This window comes from Exophiala bonariae (genome assembly GCF_035927105.1).
Source record: "Exophiala bonariae strain CCFEE 5792 chromosome Unknown scaffold_4, whole genome shotgun sequence".
Lineage (NCBI taxonomy): Eukaryota > Fungi > Ascomycota > Eurotiomycetes > Chaetothyriales > Herpotrichiellaceae > Exophiala > Exophiala bonariae.
In genome coordinates, this window is record NW_027042479.1 from 576,266 (window position 1) to 592,601 (window position 16,336).

The window sequence follows — 16,336 nt, forward strand, 5'->3', positions numbered from 1 at the left end:
GATGATATAAGATATATTATGCCAGTTGCACAATGTGAACCCAATTGACTTGTGATCTCTCCACGGTGTTCGCCCCGTGGATCACAATATGGAGTCGTGCCAGCCTCTTGGGTAGCAACCTTTCGAAGGAAGGTGTCAGAGTCACCGAACACCGTCGTAGATACAGCATGCGGTCTTCTCTTCCCAAGATTTCTCCATTTGTCATTTTCGTGTCATTGGCACATAACGGTCATCTATTGCAGGGGCCCTGGGTCGTGCTAAGAAGTCCATGCACTTACAGCGGAAATTCAAGTGTTATCAAAAGCCTTGCCCTCAAAAATCCATACCAGCCATCTAAGTCCCGTTTCCTTGATTTCAGACCAGCACCCAATCAACGCCCAAATCCGTAGCAGCGGCTTCTAAAGCATCTCGCACGACTTTGATCTCTTCGCTATCGCTCGCAGACGTTTGCTGGGATGTGGGTGCTGCTCCTTGATGGGACTGTACCATCCGGACGACGAGGACCTTGACGTTCGCGTAGCGTGCGTCCTGTTGTGGTGGCGGTGGATTTTGCGGTTTAGGAAGTGCTATAAGACTCGAGTTTGGAGAACGCAGTAGTTCGGAGTCGGTGAGTGCGAGGGAGTCTAATCCCGATGTGATGGACGAGGAAAGTGATGGGGGTATGGTAGTGGTGCTTGTGGCTGGAGCTGGAGTGCTAGCATTGATAGGCGTCTCCGCGATGATCTTCTTGAGTCGAGTGAGGAGCTGGTGCTCGTTAATGGCGAGAGCCTGGAGGATCGAACTGTGGAAGGAGGGAAAGGACGAAAGGAGACCTAGGCCAAACCAGGCTTCTGCTTCTTGTGCGGCGGACGGGGCTTGTCCTTGAGGTTGGGGTTCGGTGATAATGTGGGCGATTGGTACAGCTGGATTTCTCGAGGTTTCAGAGACGCCAGAGGTTGCTTGGTCTGAGGGTATGGTTGTGGAGATTGGTTCGAAGATCATTCCGAGGCGTGACTCGACCGTCGAAATCATTTGCGTTTCGTTGTTTGCAGGATAAGTCGATGGACCACCAACTCGACCTGCGGGGAGTGCGGATGCCAGTGTTCGCAGTATCTCTATGACGAGTCTCCCAATGGCCGTCTTTGTAGCCGCGTCGGTGGTATGATAAAAGAGGTAGAAAACCTTCGCGGCAAGGCTCTGTTGCGTCCTTTGCTGGGTCTGGTTCTTGTCTCCCTTGTTGTCAGAATCTAGCTCTACGTGAGAATCATTCTGATATGGAGAGCCGATGATGCTCAGAGCACTGGTGTACTCCGAGTGGCCCTTGATCACCAATCTGATCAGACTGACTGTCTCACGCTGGACCTCAATGCCAGCTCCATTGACCTCGCTCGTTGGGTTGAGCACTTTGCTTACAGCTTGTAGTATACCTGCCTCGTATAGCTGCCGCTGACCGTCACTACACAGTGCCAGTCGTGTGGCAAGGTCGACCGCAGGGTGGAGAATTTCATGATCAGACACATCCTGAATGAGACGAGTTAGACATGATGCTAGGTCTGGATAAGCCCGAAGCAGGGCGGCAGCTCGATCTGTGGAGACCACGGAGTTCGATATAAGAACAAGAATGGATGAGTGTGGATGTCTCTCAATGGCGTCTGCGAGATAAGATGGCGATTGATGCGAGGACGGCATGGAATGGCCTCGAGACAGAACGCTAATGCAGTTCCGAAGTAATGTTGTGTCGGCATGGAATTTACTCCCATAAGCTTCGGACGCAGACACTTCATACACCAGCTTCAAGATCACTTTTTTGTATGGGATTAAGCTGTCCCTCATCTCGTCATCCGTGGTGGGCACCAAATATGGCAAATTGATCAGTTGCCACAATGCACCATCGACGCTAATTAGACCTTGACGTGTGGCCTTCTGCGAAAATATGTTCATGATCGCCTGGCAGATCGACGTGCAGCATTCTGGATCTCGTCCTATCAATCTGGACCCTTGAGTCAGAAGCGCATCGATAACGCTGATTGTGCTGGCTTCGACTATGTCATCCGATTCAGTACCGTTCAATTGACTGATGAGGTTGTGCACTCCATAAAGGGTCACTCGACTCGCCATTTCGACGAGGTCTGCAAGGGTCGAATAAAGCCCATTTGCATGATCCATTGTATCAAGCAGCTTTTCGACAGAGCTAGTATTATCACTAAGCTCTTCCCATCGTCCGAGTCTCTGTTCCGCAGCATTGACGATAGGTCCTGATTCTTGATATGGCTCGGTTTGCATCTGGTCTAACGGCTTCCAGGATTCACCATCAGCATCAGCAGCAGGCTCATCGAAATCGATACAGACGTTGAACAGTGTGGGAAGTAGAAGATCGCACTCCCTTTGCCACCTTACTAAGTGCATCATGAGCTCAATCCCCCCACGGTGGACTATGACATTTCGATTCAGGTTGTTGTCCGCACAACAATTGGCAATCAGTCGAAGGGCAGATCGAAACAGCTGGCTTGAGGCCTCACTCCAAGGGCGTGTCAAAATTCGTCGGGCAACCTCGAGAACACAATCCGGAGGATCCTGAGCAAGCTGGGGATATGCGTCACCAGCCATTTGACGGCGATTTTGTTCCGGCGAGGGTCGGAAATCAAGTCCAAAATATGGCCGCCAGAATGGTACTTCGCGAGTGGTTTTGGCAAGAAGAACGCATAATTCTGAGCCGTGAGTAGATTCTCGATACGCCACACGACCGAAATAAATTGATAATGCTATCGTCGCGGCAGTAATTCCTCCAGTTGGGCTGTTGGGACTGCGAGCAGCGGCTTGGACCTTTGATATCAAGTCGGCGTATGCTCGACGTAAATCCCAGTCTTTGACAGAAGGTGTGTACACAATAAGGTCGTTTGCCAGCTTTTTACAAGCCTGGTTTGGGGTGAGCGAAGTCATATTGCCACTTTGTGAAGACGTGTAAAGCCAATGAAGCTTCTCCGAAAGATCGGTTGTTGACCATGCGGCTTTGAAGCTGTGGTTGAATTGGTCTCGCTTTATGGTTGCTAGTTATGGTGGATGCCTAGCAGGATTACCGAGTGAGTCGCCAGGAGGTATTGTTCGACACCCCACCCTCCAACTGTGCTGTGGTTAGGACACTTCCACAGAAGTCATTAGGCTTCAAAGATGTGACCAGGTGCCTAGCAGGCAGCTATAAGCCATCAAGTGAAGAGAGTCTCTGAATTCACGGAAGAGGGGACAAGTGAGATAATTTGGTACAATTACCACGTAGCCCACATCGATTTGGAGGCCAAGTCAGGACAAGGCTGAAGTGCTATTTTATGCGCTTTATATGCTTCAGTTGCACCGTATGTAATGCCAAGTCTTGGGTGGAGTATCCGCCCCTTCAGCGACATCAAAAATACCTCCTGGCTGTCCTCTTCCAATGCATCGTAGTGAACACAATCCCTACCACCAACCCTAGGTCTACAACTTGCTTGACGCGTCGCATGACATCGAACTTGACCATTTCACCTCGAATAAAGCCATAAAACAAGCACAAGTTTTCGGGAAGCTCAGCTCATCAACATGACACGCGCAGCACAAACCATTTCCTTTGCTTTGTTGGTCTCTTCGGTATGGAATAATTGACTCTCTGGCAGTGCAGATATCGCGGCCCAGTAGCTGATCTCCTGTCATAGGCATACCTCTTGCTTGTCCTCCCTCTCTTGACGGACTCTTCACCCATTCCCTCAATTCTTCCGACCAAGATACAAGTAGAGATTATCCCCGTTCTACCTTTCTGGGCCGCCATCGCTCTGGGAGCATATCTCTTAGGACGTCTGGGTCTCGGCGTTTTACGGTTCAACGACACCAAGGAGGCATACACTGAACTTACAGAACAGTTGGCAACGGCGAGGAAGGATTTGGACAAGAGAAAGGTGCGATGGGACTAGCTCGAGGGTTGAATTGAAGGAAGGCCCATGCTAGTCAGTCTTTGCCTACCGCGAGGCATGCCTTGATGAACACAATATCTATCGGAGTCGTCCAGTGAAGAGTCGCTTCCTCTATTCTATTGGGAGTTCTGACAAACAGAAACTGGGACCACCGTCATCAAGAAACCTATACCGCACTGTGCTTAGCGGCCAGTGCATCATGCTCGTCAATGTCTGTTGCCTCCCAAGGATAACAGATCCAAACGTCGGGCACGGTGACTGCCGCCAAATATCGATTGTCGTCAACCATGTCGGTCGGGAGCCGGCCTTTCTTTTCCTTGTCTTTGTTGTGCAACACGAATATCGAGAATTTCGTCTTTTCTTGTCTACCCTGCTGTTGCCTTGCGATTTCGACATCTTTTTCCAGCTCTCTGACGGCGTATTCTAGAGTTGTTCGAGTATCGTCCACCTCATCAACAATCAGAACATTCTTGCCGATCAGATTCGACATTTCCAGAGAGGAGAGGTCGAGCCATTGAGTTCTCGTAACCTTTGTACCAGGGGCCTCGACAGGGTCGGAGCCAGAGAGTTGCTCGTAAAGGGAAAGACCGATCGCTTGAATGGGGATGTTGGGGGCGCCTGGTTGTTTAAGAAAAGATCTGTGTACATTATGTGGTCAGCCTTGTCGAACTTGGAACTTTTGACGAGGCCGCTTCTTGCATCTGCAGACTCATACCTCAGGATTCGTGCAGGGACATATCCGCCGCCGCCAATTGCGATCATCAAATTCGGCTGGAAGTCCTGTAGGATCCTTGGAGCCGAAGTCTGGCATAATTTGTGAATCTACTCGAACACGAACTTAGTATCGAGTCACTGAGTGTCACACTCGGCCTGTAACATGCGACATACCTCATTGTATGTTACATACACCTTTTCGACCATGGTGACGGTGATTGATGCTCCAATAGCACTGTGATGATCAAGCAGCAAGCAGAGTGGTAAGGCTGTGAGAGATACAAAAATTCTTTCAAACAGTGTCGCTTTGTTCACGAAATCGAGTGGTTCTAATGCAACGCCAGAAGATCGGCCAACCCCGCGTCAAAAAAAAGCAAACCACCATCGCAATATTATGCGCCACCGTACTCCATTTGCCAGTCAAGATTTTGATCCGCAGTAGCGTAAGCAAGCTGTTTCTTGAGACAAGCAGGTACCTTAAGAAGCCTGCAGTTTATTTCACCAGAAGACCAGCCATATGTACATCGTTACTAGTGTCTCGTATATCGGATAGCTTCTCGACGGCAGTGCCGACCTTTATACTCGCTATGCGGTCGGCAAATCCATTTCATGACTAGGAAATCACGCCACTCGCTCCTTGCCCGATGACCATTCAGACATCATCATTTGCCCCCTTTCCGTTTCTACACCCCGGTGAGAAGAGGGTGGAGGAATTTCATGTCGCGTTCTTCTAGCCAGTGGCTGGGAGTCATTTATCTTGTTGAACGTAAAAAGATTAGCAGGGTCCCGTTGAAGTAGCAGCCTCGCACGATATGCCCAAGTCAAGATATTCCTCTCAACCAATCGTTACCATGGAAGGCCAGACCGTCTCGGAATGGTGCTGCATGCTGCCAGTATCACTTCCGGCGTACGAGGCATCTAAAGAGGTATTGGGTCGCTTAAGCCCTCGCTAAGCGATAGCGAATCAAGACGAGTATATGGTCCTTTGCTCCACACACCTGTCATTGCTGACCAACTTACTTCGCGTGGCGCAGATTCTCATATAGTGAAAGCAAGATGCAGTTGAGGGGGTCGCCCTTCCAGACAAGGCTACAAATTATATAAGCCTTGACTTGATCCTTCCGCAACACCGAAAACGGAGAACGACCAATCCTTAATGAGCTTGCTCTTCCTGGAACGTCTCAAGATTTCATCTTTGCTTATCGTCATCTTACGGCAAAATCTGTATGGTGCTTAGCCTTAAACTGGAAAAGAACTACTTCTTCAGCATTCAAAGCAGGATAGTAAGCCAAAATGCTATAGAGACAATGCCCAATGACGGAATTACACACCGACTCTACTGATATCACTGATATCATTTGGCTTGATAATAAGACCCCAAAGAATTTCCATGCAAAGACGAATCGTCGTCAGTTAGGGACGATAGCTCAGCGAGCTCAACACTATTCCAAATGGCGAAGGGAGGAAAAGCTTCGAGAGGAATTCGCATTCTCTACGAAGAGAGCATCAACGACAAGCAATCGAAATGACAAGGTCCATCAAGGCGTTCTCGTAAGTCTTTCGTGTTGTAGACGTAATGAGGCGTCTCAATGAGGAAAAGACATCGGTCACGAACTGATCTTGCTTCATTTTCGTTGCACTTGACGTCGTTCCCCGATCCCACAGCATGGTCTTGAGATCGGGTCAGGAACACTGACGATTGTTAGGTGCTTCGCCAGCATTTAGAGTCTGAAGCCGGAGCCCGGGCCAACAATCTTCCATCGTTCGCAAGGCGATATAAGACATCAGAGCTTGACAGCGGTTTCATTGAATTTCAAGTCGGTCCGCGGAACAGCCGAGGCAGGAAATCAACAAGCAATCTAGCAGCACAGCCACGGCCAGCTAGCCCAAGCATCCCTTCATATCTTGGAGGAAACGCTGACCCTTTTGACGCAACACCAGTGCCGTTGGACTCGTGGAACTATGGGATTCTAGCCTACATTCGACCCTTTACGCTAAACACTGTATGGCCTGTTGAAATGGAAAATTCGAGGGGCCAATCTTACGTATCGCCAGCGCACAAGAGTGTCTACAAGGCTTTCGTCTCTCACTTATCAGTTTCCCATGCCATGCTAGCATACAGCTGGGCTGTCATGTTGATGCTGCGTCCCGATCAAAAGGAAGAATGCCACTACAAAATCACGCAGCACGTCTTGAGAGCCATGCACGCACTTCGATCAATCATTGCGTCTTTATCTCAAGAAAGCGATCTCGCCAGCATGATTTGCGCGCTCCAGACAGTTCAGACGCTGACATCCGCCGAGATTTACCGAGGCAATCGCGAGGCGACTTCGCAGCATAGGAGGGCTCTGGGCGTTCTCCTCGGACTCATTGGCGAGTCTCGCAACGTTCCATGGATCCTCAGAAGCGCGATTAGCTTTTTGATCGTCCGGGTCGCCGCCAACACGGGGACAAGGACAGATGTCGACCCATCATATTGGGATCCCGGGCCATGGTGCACACAAGACATACCAGTCGGGGAAATGGTGTCTCCAAGAATCCATCCAGCGCTACTGGAAGACACTATCACACCGCAATCCGCTAGGGCGAACGATATTTTACCGGGACTTTTCGCCAACTTGCGTGAAGTGCTGGCCGTAATGGAAGAGCACAAACGCACCAGCAGCATTTCAAGTGAAGACAATTACATTTCCACCCTCCAGTGGGCACATTCACGACGGATGGCAATCCGCGGGCGCATTGGGAACCACTGGGCGGACATCACAGAAACATGCCAGTCAGTGGCGCCTCAGACGGGCACCCTGTCTAGCCCGACCACTGTCCACTTCGCCACCGTCGATATGTGTCTGTGCCTGGCAATGTTGATTTTCATCAGCTACGGTCTCGAGAGTCCAATGGCCAAGAGGCAGCATTGGATCCCCAGTGGACAGATCCACCACCTGATGCTCCTGCGCTGCACGCGGAAGCTCGGATTCGAGCTCGAAGCCGTTGATGTCGAGGAGCACGCCGCTACGGGAATCCGGGATCTTCTTTGGGTGTGTGCCGTTGGCGTCCATGTCGAGGAGGAGTATGCGCTGTGGAAACGGTCGGCCAAGACGATGCCGCTCTGGTGGGATAGGTTGGATCCGGATGAGTTTGATGTGCGTTGGTTCTCGATTCGGTTCGGCGTCTTCGCCAGACGGCTGGGCTTTGAGAATTTTGAGGATGTCGTGGATTTATTGAAGAGGGAATACGTCTATGTCGCGGAAGTCTACGATGTTGTGCTGAAAAGAGCTTTCGAACTTGTGTGAAGGTGGGATGGGTTCGCGTAAGGATTCCTGAGCACTGCTACGGGCTGGGAAAAGCAGTTTATATCCAGTTCGACACTGTCTATTTCGATCGTGGTACTGCACGTTACCCTAAAAAGTTTCTCTCTAGAAATCATCAGGTCTCATTGGAGAATCGCATATCCTTGCTATTTTGCCCATTCAATGTCTGCTTGATCCGTGGACAAGCTCCCTCTTCATTCACAATGACAGCGCAGTCAGTTTCGCTATTAGATGAGAGCATGACCGACACGGCCTTGTCGTCCTCGCATTCACTTCCACGATAGCAGCGAAGCAGGGGTTCGCGCAGTGAACTTGGGTCGGTGTGTTAGCCAGAGGATCTGCTTTCACTGAGACCACTTTCGACGCTCTTGCCGCGAGGACGTTCTGAACAGTAATCCTTCTCGAGGTGCTGCTGGCGTCTCCCCATCCTATATATTGGAATTGGCATCGCGTTGACAGGTCCCTACAATTCTCAGGCTACTGAGTAGTGTTTTGCTGCTCTGATCGTATGGTGCGGAGATCATCTCGTGTCGACTGACGCTCTCAGGATTTATCAACCGCAAGGTTCTCCATACCGTCGACTTCATCCACAAAATCGAGGCCGTCGAAAGCCTTGTCTGCATCTGCTTTGATCAGATCAATCATACCCTTCGCCGACATTAGTACACTGTGTATATGTGGATGCGATGGCTCAGGAAGGCACTGACCTCGGGCATGATGGGTTTTCCTGTGCTGTCTGTGACGTAGCGAAAGGGCATCTCGGTGGTTTCATGTTCGTTGAGCTTCAACTCGGGAAAGTCGACAGATGGGATTTGGTCCAAGGGGACTGTCAAGCAGGTTTGGTGAGACAGAGAGTTCATTCGCACATGGTAGCACAGTGGAAGAGCAGACGTGCTCACCTTTGTCAAGGACCACCATCCGCGTCACCCGGACAGCAGTATCGGTTGTCATCTGCTTGGGGCCGAGTCGTCGTCCAGTGAAGCCTTTCTTCCGCAATTCGCTTGTGCGGTCTCTTGGAGGGTCGTCACCTGCAGTGAGAGCCAATGGTCAAACTCGAAACCTAAGGAATATGAAACAGGACATTTTGCCCCGGACCCCGGCACCAGCGTCTTACCTAAGATTCCACCAAATAGGAAGACATCAAATTGGTTGGCATCAGTTGTGTCGAGTTCTTGTTTTGCAGCTGGATCAAGAAGACATATTCGATCCTTACGGTCGGCAAAGTATTCCTCTATACTATCGTTTCGTCCTTCTGCACCAGCATCGTGCAGGATTTGCAGATCTTGAGACTGTAGCAGGGATTCAGGCACTGATGAGAGGATAAATCTACATCCAGCATTTTTCGACTCTTGCGCGATGGTCTTGTATTCCAAGGCCGACCATGGCCCCAGTTCTGGATCCAGATGCTCGACTACAAAGGTATACCCTGCCATGTTCCTGGAAATCAAGAAACGTCCCTGTGGTGACAGATGCTGTTGCCTGTCCAGTAGTGAAAGCGTCTGTTGGCCTCGCGGAAAAAAACAACTTACATTGACGGAGGCGGACGGGGATGTTTGGCCGAGGGTATGACGGCATATCTCACGTGATGAAATCTGTCTACAAAAAGACTAGCCGGCTCTGATCAGCCGCCTCTGACTGGATGATGCCTCAACCTTGTCCCTTCCCAACTTTCTATCTTCCACCTTCCGCCTTTTCCCCAGTCAATCAAACAACCAGAAGGGCTGACCTGACCTTACATCTCTAACCCTCTTCAACTCTTCGCTTTCAACCCCTTCTCCATCCTTGTTGGATAACTCGAACCATCACACAAACGTTCCCTGCACTCCCAAGTCCCGAACCTTCGTCAGCCAGACAACCTCAACTGCGCTTTTCCCGATTCTTTCCCCAGGAATCACTCCCTTTCCAATCCAAGCAACCCCACTCTCGACCTTTCCAACACACCCTCCCCTTGTCTCGTTTCCTTACCAGTACCACAACCACGACAAACAATCTCGTGTTGGAAACAAGCATACCCTCTACAATCCGTCTTCTTTTATCTACCGCGGAAACATTGCCCGGAACTCTCTTCCTCAATTTTCTCGAGAAACCTTTTTTTGTCTTTGGCAATAAACAAGCGCTTGGACCGTCGGTCGTCGACTACTCCTACGACCCCTCCTCCAACTACCTCCCACACTCCTATTCATCCACCTCTTCAGTCATTCTTGATTCTTCCAGCTTTTGTCACTGGCTATCAAACCACCTCGGCTGTGCAAGACGACGGGTCACTCGGTATTTGTACACTGTGCAACTCGCTTTCCGCCAACGATCGGCACGAGTTTTCCCACGTCACGTATCCCCTTACATATACAACAGAGTGAGAAAGCAACTTCGAAGTAATAATTCAAGATGAATCCACATCAAAAGAACAAGGTGGATGTCAGTGTATGTTTTACTCGCCTGTCATGTGTTACGACCGGATGACTGATACCCTGATAGAAAATGTCTGCAGACGAGCAACGCTTGTTCCGACTTTATGGGAAACTCCCAAACAAGAAGGACCTCCTACAGAACAAATTGAAGGTAAGTCACAGTCCCGGAAAGTTATACATCGGGCTCACATCAAATACCAGGAACGCAAATATTTCGACTCGGGAGATTACGCCATGTCCAAGGCTGGCAAAGCCTCTGATGCTGGGGTTACTGCCATAGGCACTGAACACCCCAAAGCCGAAGAAATCCCTCACATGAGTCCTCTCATGCACACCGTCTCTCGCACCGAGTCAAATGTCGGCCTTCCCGGATCCAACCCAAGTCTTGCAAGTTCTCCCGAAGCCCAGCCAACTGCAGGTCTACACCGTGGAAGCATCAACGGCATACCAGGTGGTGGTTTGCCAGGGGCCACCAGCCGAAGCCCAATCAAGGAAAGCAGCTTTTTGGCCAGAAGTTCGAGCATCCATGAACGAGATGGTAGCAATGACATCAACCAAGACGGACACGCCAGCTTGGAAGGGAGTATGAGCCCACCAGCCAGCAAAGCAGGAATTCCTATTCGGAGATGATCGCCTATCAAGTTCGGCCGAGCACTAAAGCGTCATATGGAGGTTCAGTGTGTGTACGATGCTGGATGCAGGAGTCTGTCTACAATGTTCAGCTCGATTTGACTTGAGTCACCTTCCGAACCACCCTTTAAGTACGGAACGGATTGCCTGTAATTGGGAGAAATGTTCTCTGACGGGCACTCGCCGGTATCTTCCAAGAAAAAATGTTTAAACAAGAAACAACTTCTAAAAGAGTAATACCTGGAGCAGAGTCCCAACGGTCATGCCAGCGAAGCTGTTAGTGATATCAAGACATTTGGCGTTCAAGGCAGAGGCATCTGCGGGTTGAGAATTTTGGGAACCAGAGAGAGCACGCCTCGGATACCAGAAAAGGCCGGTGATCCTCCGCTGCCGACATGAGAAGCAGTGGGGTAATGGAGTTATATCAAGGTCGGGGGTAGTGAAGAATGAAATGAAGCAGCAACGGGCTATGTGGGAGTCGGGATCGGGACATGTTGATCAAGGGGGCCTCTTTCTGCTTATGTGCCATGTACCAAAGTGAGTGCTAGCTACTCGCTACTAGTACTGCTGCTACGGATTACGATTACCACTCGTTTCAGTGATGATGAACGATTTTTGACAACTCGTCACATACGATATCCATTTCACATCCTCGTTGCTGTCATTGCTGTTTCTATCATTCATCGCCATTTCGCCAACTAAAAATCATCGTCCAATCCTTGTTCATTCTTCATGTACTCGTATTCGTGTAGGAGGTCTCCCATCAACTCGACTCGAACCGCTCTATTGAATAGCATGGCATCTAGGGGCCGAGACATCAAAATGCCCGTTCTGTTGTGTCTTCTGTGTCCCCATTCTGCACATTGAATGTATGTCACCCAGTGAAAAACATATCGCTGTGCGTTTGCACTAATTGCGTTCTTCTCGTGCGATCCGCCGTGATCCGCCGTCCTTCTGCCTCAAACTCCCCTATCCATCCGGAGACGCCGCCTTTTCACCCTAGAGCAATAGGATCCAATATGCCCAAGGACTGGAGACATCGCTGTATGTTGCTTCCGTGCTCGCAACCCGGGTCCAACCGTCATTCTGGTCATGCACGCTTGCTGCGATACTTCTGGAAAGAGTTTTCTTCTCACTGCTTGGTGCGGGCGTCTCTGTGTCATATCCCTGCATTCCTTGCGTCTGTATCGTTGTCCTCGTGTCATCCTTCACGATAAGATCCTTCGTTTGCTGCGAGTACAATTCAATTTTCTTGAACTGAATGCATACTTGACCATGACCTTCTTCACCGGCTGTTCTCATCCCAAAAATGCCATCTCCTCGTCCGGTTCCAATCTGACCGCCAGGATGAAAAAATTGACGAAGCTTGGCAGCAGGCTATGTATGTTGGGCTTCGCAATGCCTGACCCCGCCAACATCTCAGAGATGAGAATGAGAAGGCTTGCAATAACTTCTTAGGGGCTGTTTGTTCGACATGGTCTTCTCAGTCAATGGTGAAACAAGTCTGCCAACTTCAGCACCTCGCCTTGATCCCGTTCGAAGATAGAGAGGTATGCGTTGGCGAAAGGCGATCAGAGCCGATGTGAAGCTATGCGAGGCTGCAAGCGCATAGAGGCTAACATTTTAGAACACCACGTCTTCTGCCAGATTTCCATGTCAATCACCAAGAGTTGACGATCAATCTACTTTCCAGTGACCTCCATCGATGTCATCTTCCTTTCCTAGCCACAGCTCAATCGCGTAAAGGCCCATGGTCCCGACCAAGTTGACCCATTTCCAAAGATTTCCATTCATTCCCGGTTGACCATTCCCACTCCACCAAGCACCGATGGATTCGGTGAGACCTGGGGAATATCCACCCATGGTGGTGGCGAAGTGTTGCATCAACAGACTAGTGTAGACAGCGATGAGGATGCTTGGGGAGAACCAAGAGAGGAAGGCCAAGAATTGATTACCGGCATTGGAATCCTCCAAAGATGGCTCCACGCTGAGACCTCTTGCACCACTTTCATTGATGGCAGGGATGATACGAGTGGAAGCATAGAAAACAAAGAGGCGGTAGCCTAGAGAAATGAGGACTGAGGGGGTGACTGCTTTGAAGGCTGCCGCGGTGAAGTCGAAAGCGTCGACCAAGGCTCCGGGTAGGTTGGAAAGAGCGAACATTATGGCGGAGTAGGATGACATGATGATGGGTGGGAAAGGAGGGAAATCGGGCGCTGAAGAGCCGGTATCTTCTGCAGTAGTGTCGTTGGGTTTGTAGTCCGTAAAGATCTGGTAAATGCAGAGAACGATATAGGCGAACAGAAGTGACGATTCGACAGCAGTTCCCCGGCCGGAGACGACACCATAGGCACAGAGAAAGATAGCAGAGGCGATTGCAATGCCGATCAAAGTCGAGTCTAGGTTGGAAATATCCGGGAACTGGAGAACTCGCCAAAGGAAGTAGACCGAGCTGGACACCACACCGGCAGCAGAGACCAGAAGGACGAGTAACCAAGCGTCGCTCCAATCACTTCGGTTGACCAGCCATCTGGAGAGTTGACCCAAAGCCTGAATCACTAACAGGCTGCAGAAGCCCTCAAGCAACTGGAAGATGGGAGAGGACCAGCGCAGGAGAAGACGCCAGCCTCCAATAGTAGCATTCTCGACCAAGCCTTCGGGACCAAAGATGGCCTCGCGTGTGTTCCTGTTGGAAGGAAAGAAGGCTTTTTTGGTGCTGAATGTCCTTTCAACCCAACCCCCACTATTTTCAGCATCAATCGAGAACCTTCCCAACGCCCATATGCACAAGCTGGGAAGTAAGATCCATTGTAGAGCGAGCAAGAGGTTGATGATGCCTCTTCTGAAATTGGATCGGTCGGGGGTAGAGATGCGCAGGATAGAGAGGAAGAAGTAGAAGGATGCTATGGATAGCGAGTAGGCGAGGCCAGCGTCGCGACCACCGATGTCGAAGGTGAGAGGTATTAATAGAACAATCAAGGTCAAGAACACCAATGAGGAGATGGCGCGAAAGACGAACATTCGGTCGGTGGAGGGAGCGGTGAGCTGAAGACCCCGCGAGAGATGCAGGAGCCGTGCAGGTGGAAGGTGGTGAGAATAAGGGTTGTCTGCCGGTGGTTCATAGGCACTAGGTCGTCGTACTCGTAGATCGGTCTGCAGCCTGCAAGTTGAAGCGTGACTCGCAGAGGGTCTGGCAGAATGTGGGTGACAGGACTGTGTAGGACAGGTGGGATGGAATGTGCAAGATTTGAGATTAGCGAGAGGACCAGAACGGGACTTTCACATGTCAAGCCGGAAAAGCGGAGGAAGGCGCCTTGGTGTTGAAAAAAGACGAGTGGTGGAACTGGAGGAAGAGCAGGCAGGAGGAGATGGGACTTTGTATTCGAGGAATAAAGAACGGTGGAGAATAAGTGCGTGTATTTAGGTAGGTAGTGATGACCGAATCTGTGATGCAGCGTGTCGCGTGTACGGCGTAGAGGAGGAACAAGGAAGTTGAGCAGGCAGGCCAAAAAGGGCCAGGGTCTGTCACTGGTACTGGTACTGGTGAACTACTGGGAAGTCGACCAGGTTTCAACTCTCGCAGACTCCGCCAAGGAAACAGGAGTGATGATGAGGGAGAAGAGGAAGAAACAGGATTTGAAGGGAATATTTAAAGGACCTGCCTCTTGTCTTGAAGATGTTTATCAAGGCGACTCTTCACCGCAACAACTGAATGAGCTTGCAATAATAATAATGGAGAAATCTACTCTGGTGCGATCTGGAGCCACAGTTTGCCCATCAACCATGCCTATAACCAGTATGGTCACATCGCTAAGGTTAACAGAGGACTAGTATTATCTTAGTGGATTAACACGTGTTTGCTGCCCCGCTCAAAGAGTCGCCTGCTTGCCAGTTGGTCTCTGCTCTTTCTCGTCCAGTTGTTCGCATTAAACAACACAAACTCAAATGGCAAACAAAAGCTTCGTCTGTGGATGTGGCATCAGGCAATAGGTACTTCGTACTTAAGTAACACTGGGTCGTGCCTGCCCGAATCTCCGCTGCAGATTAGACCAATCACGGAAAAATAATATTCCAGCCCCGGGACCCCAGGTCTTGGCTGCGGCTCTTCGAGTTGTCCAAACATTTTTACAGTGGAAGACTGCCAGTGCTGGACCAAGTACTCGCTCAACTTTACCCTGACCAGAAAACAATTGACTCCATCTTCCTCTCTCCACCAGTTTATGTTCCGTACCCTCGCCAGAATGGCCGAGACAGCTGCAAAGCGAGTAAAGGCTGATCCCCTCATCATTGGCACTCATAATGGCCACTTCCACGCCGACGAAGCCCTGGCCGTCTACATGTTAAGGCTTCTGCCCGACTATGCTTCTGCCACTCTCGTGAGAACTCGTGATCCGGCCTTGCTCGATTCGTGTCATACGGTTGTCGATGTTGGAGGAGAATACGACGCTTCCAAATATCGGTTTGACCATCACCAACGTACATTCTCTTCCACCTTCCCCAATCATCAAACCAAGCTCTCCTCTGCCGGTCTTGTTTATATGCATTTTGGCAAGGCCATTATTGCCCAGCACACCAATCTTCCACTTGATCATCCCGACGTCGAATTGCTCTACCAAAAACTCTATGACGACTTCGTCGAAGCAGTGGACGCTAACGACAATGGTATCTCCAAATACGATGACACTCAACTCGCACAAGCCGGCGTCGAAGCTCGTTTCAAGGATGGTGGTGTCACACTAGCCAGCCTGGTCAACGACTTGAATCATGAAGATCCTCTTGCAGTCGGGGTTCCTTCCAGAAGCACTGAAGACCAGCCTCAAGCCGAGGAGGATTATCGGTTTGGTCAGGCTTCGACTCTGATGGGCAATTCCTTCCTCCGCAAACTTCATAGTGCTGCTACCGCCTGGCTACCTGCCCGAACAATTGTCAAGGATGCCTTCAACTCGCGATCCAGCAATCATCCATCCGGAAGATTGCTAGTATTGCCCCGCGCTGGGATTCCATGGAAAAATCATCTCTACACTATTGAGCAAGAGGCTGGTCTTCCAGACGACCAAAATCTTCTTTTTGTCATCTATCCAGAGAAAGAGGACCCAGGTTCTAAATGGAGAATTCAAGCTGTCAGCAAATCTTTGTCGAGCTTCGAAAATCGTAAAAGTCTACCCGAACCATGGTGTGGTGTGAGGGACGCTGAGTTGGATGCCCTCCTTGGAGACAGTGTCCCAGATGGAGCTGTTTTCGTTCATGCCAGTGGTTTCATTGGAGGCCACCAGACTGAAGCCGGTGTTCGCGCAATGGCCGCCTTGGCTCTAGCAAGCTAAATCACCAAGGTAACAGGCGGTAACAGGCGCAAGCTGAA

General features: G+C 50.3%; 8 protein-coding genes across 8 annotated transcripts; 4 read left to right on the plus strand and 4 right to left on the minus strand.

Moving 5' to 3' along the window:
* Positions 1-354: 354 nt before the first annotated feature.
* On the minus strand, positions 355-2,919 carry LTR84_009777 (uncharacterized protein; the record flags this gene model as incomplete). Its single annotated transcript, XM_064853316.1, has 1 exon — positions 355-2,919. The coding sequence occupies one exon, from the start codon at positions 2,917-2,919 to the stop codon at positions 355-357; it is 2,565 nt and encodes an 854-aa protein (XP_064709715.1).
* Positions 2,920-3,549: 630 nt separating this feature from the next.
* LTR84_009778 (uncharacterized protein) lies at positions 3,550-3,917 on the plus strand (the record flags this gene model as incomplete). Its single annotated transcript, XM_064853317.1, has 2 exons — positions 3,550-3,597; positions 3,663-3,917. 2 exons carry the CDS (start codon positions 3,550-3,552, stop codon positions 3,915-3,917), a joined length of 303 nt encoding a protein of 100 aa, XP_064709716.1.
* Positions 3,918-4,083: 166 nt separating this feature from the next.
* On the minus strand, positions 4,084-4,838 carry LTR84_009779 (uncharacterized protein; the record flags this gene model as incomplete). Its single annotated transcript, XM_064853318.1, has 3 exons — positions 4,084-4,555; positions 4,633-4,739; positions 4,806-4,838. 3 exons carry the CDS (start codon positions 4,836-4,838, stop codon positions 4,084-4,086), a joined length of 612 nt encoding a protein of 203 aa, XP_064709717.1.
* A 1,107-nt stretch (positions 4,839-5,945) lies between these two features.
* Positions 5,946-7,921, plus strand: LTR84_009780 (uncharacterized protein; the record flags this gene model as incomplete). The annotated part of the gene is made up of 2 exons (XM_064853319.1): positions 5,946-6,182; positions 6,338-7,921. 2 exons carry the CDS (start codon positions 5,946-5,948, stop codon positions 7,919-7,921), a joined length of 1,821 nt encoding a protein of 606 aa, XP_064709718.1.
* A 561-nt stretch (positions 7,922-8,482) lies between these two features.
* Positions 8,483-9,372, minus strand: LTR84_009781 (uncharacterized protein; the record flags this gene model as incomplete). The annotated part of the gene is made up of 4 exons (XM_064853320.1): positions 8,483-8,587; positions 8,647-8,765; positions 8,839-8,967; positions 9,054-9,372. The coding sequence occupies 4 exons, from the start codon at positions 9,370-9,372 to the stop codon at positions 8,483-8,485; spliced, it is 672 nt and encodes a 223-aa protein (XP_064709719.1).
* Positions 9,373-10,324: 952 nt separating this feature from the next.
* Positions 10,325-10,977, plus strand: LTR84_009782 (uncharacterized protein; the record flags this gene model as incomplete). The annotated part of the gene is made up of 3 exons (XM_064853321.1): positions 10,325-10,360; positions 10,415-10,498; positions 10,549-10,977. 3 exons carry the CDS (start codon positions 10,325-10,327, stop codon positions 10,975-10,977), a joined length of 549 nt encoding a protein of 182 aa, XP_064709720.1.
* A 1,677-nt stretch (positions 10,978-12,654) lies between these two features.
* Positions 12,655-13,998, minus strand: LTR84_009783 (uncharacterized protein; the record flags this gene model as incomplete). Its single annotated transcript, XM_064853322.1, has 1 exon — positions 12,655-13,998. The coding sequence occupies one exon, from the start codon at positions 13,996-13,998 to the stop codon at positions 12,655-12,657; it is 1,344 nt and encodes a 447-aa protein (XP_064709721.1).
* A 1,220-nt stretch (positions 13,999-15,218) lies between these two features.
* Positions 15,219-16,298, plus strand: LTR84_009784 (uncharacterized protein; the record flags this gene model as incomplete). The annotated part of the gene is made up of 1 exon (XM_064853323.1): positions 15,219-16,298. The coding sequence occupies one exon, from the start codon at positions 15,219-15,221 to the stop codon at positions 16,296-16,298; it is 1,080 nt and encodes a 359-aa protein (XP_064709722.1).
* Positions 16,299-16,336: the final 38 nt, after the last annotated feature.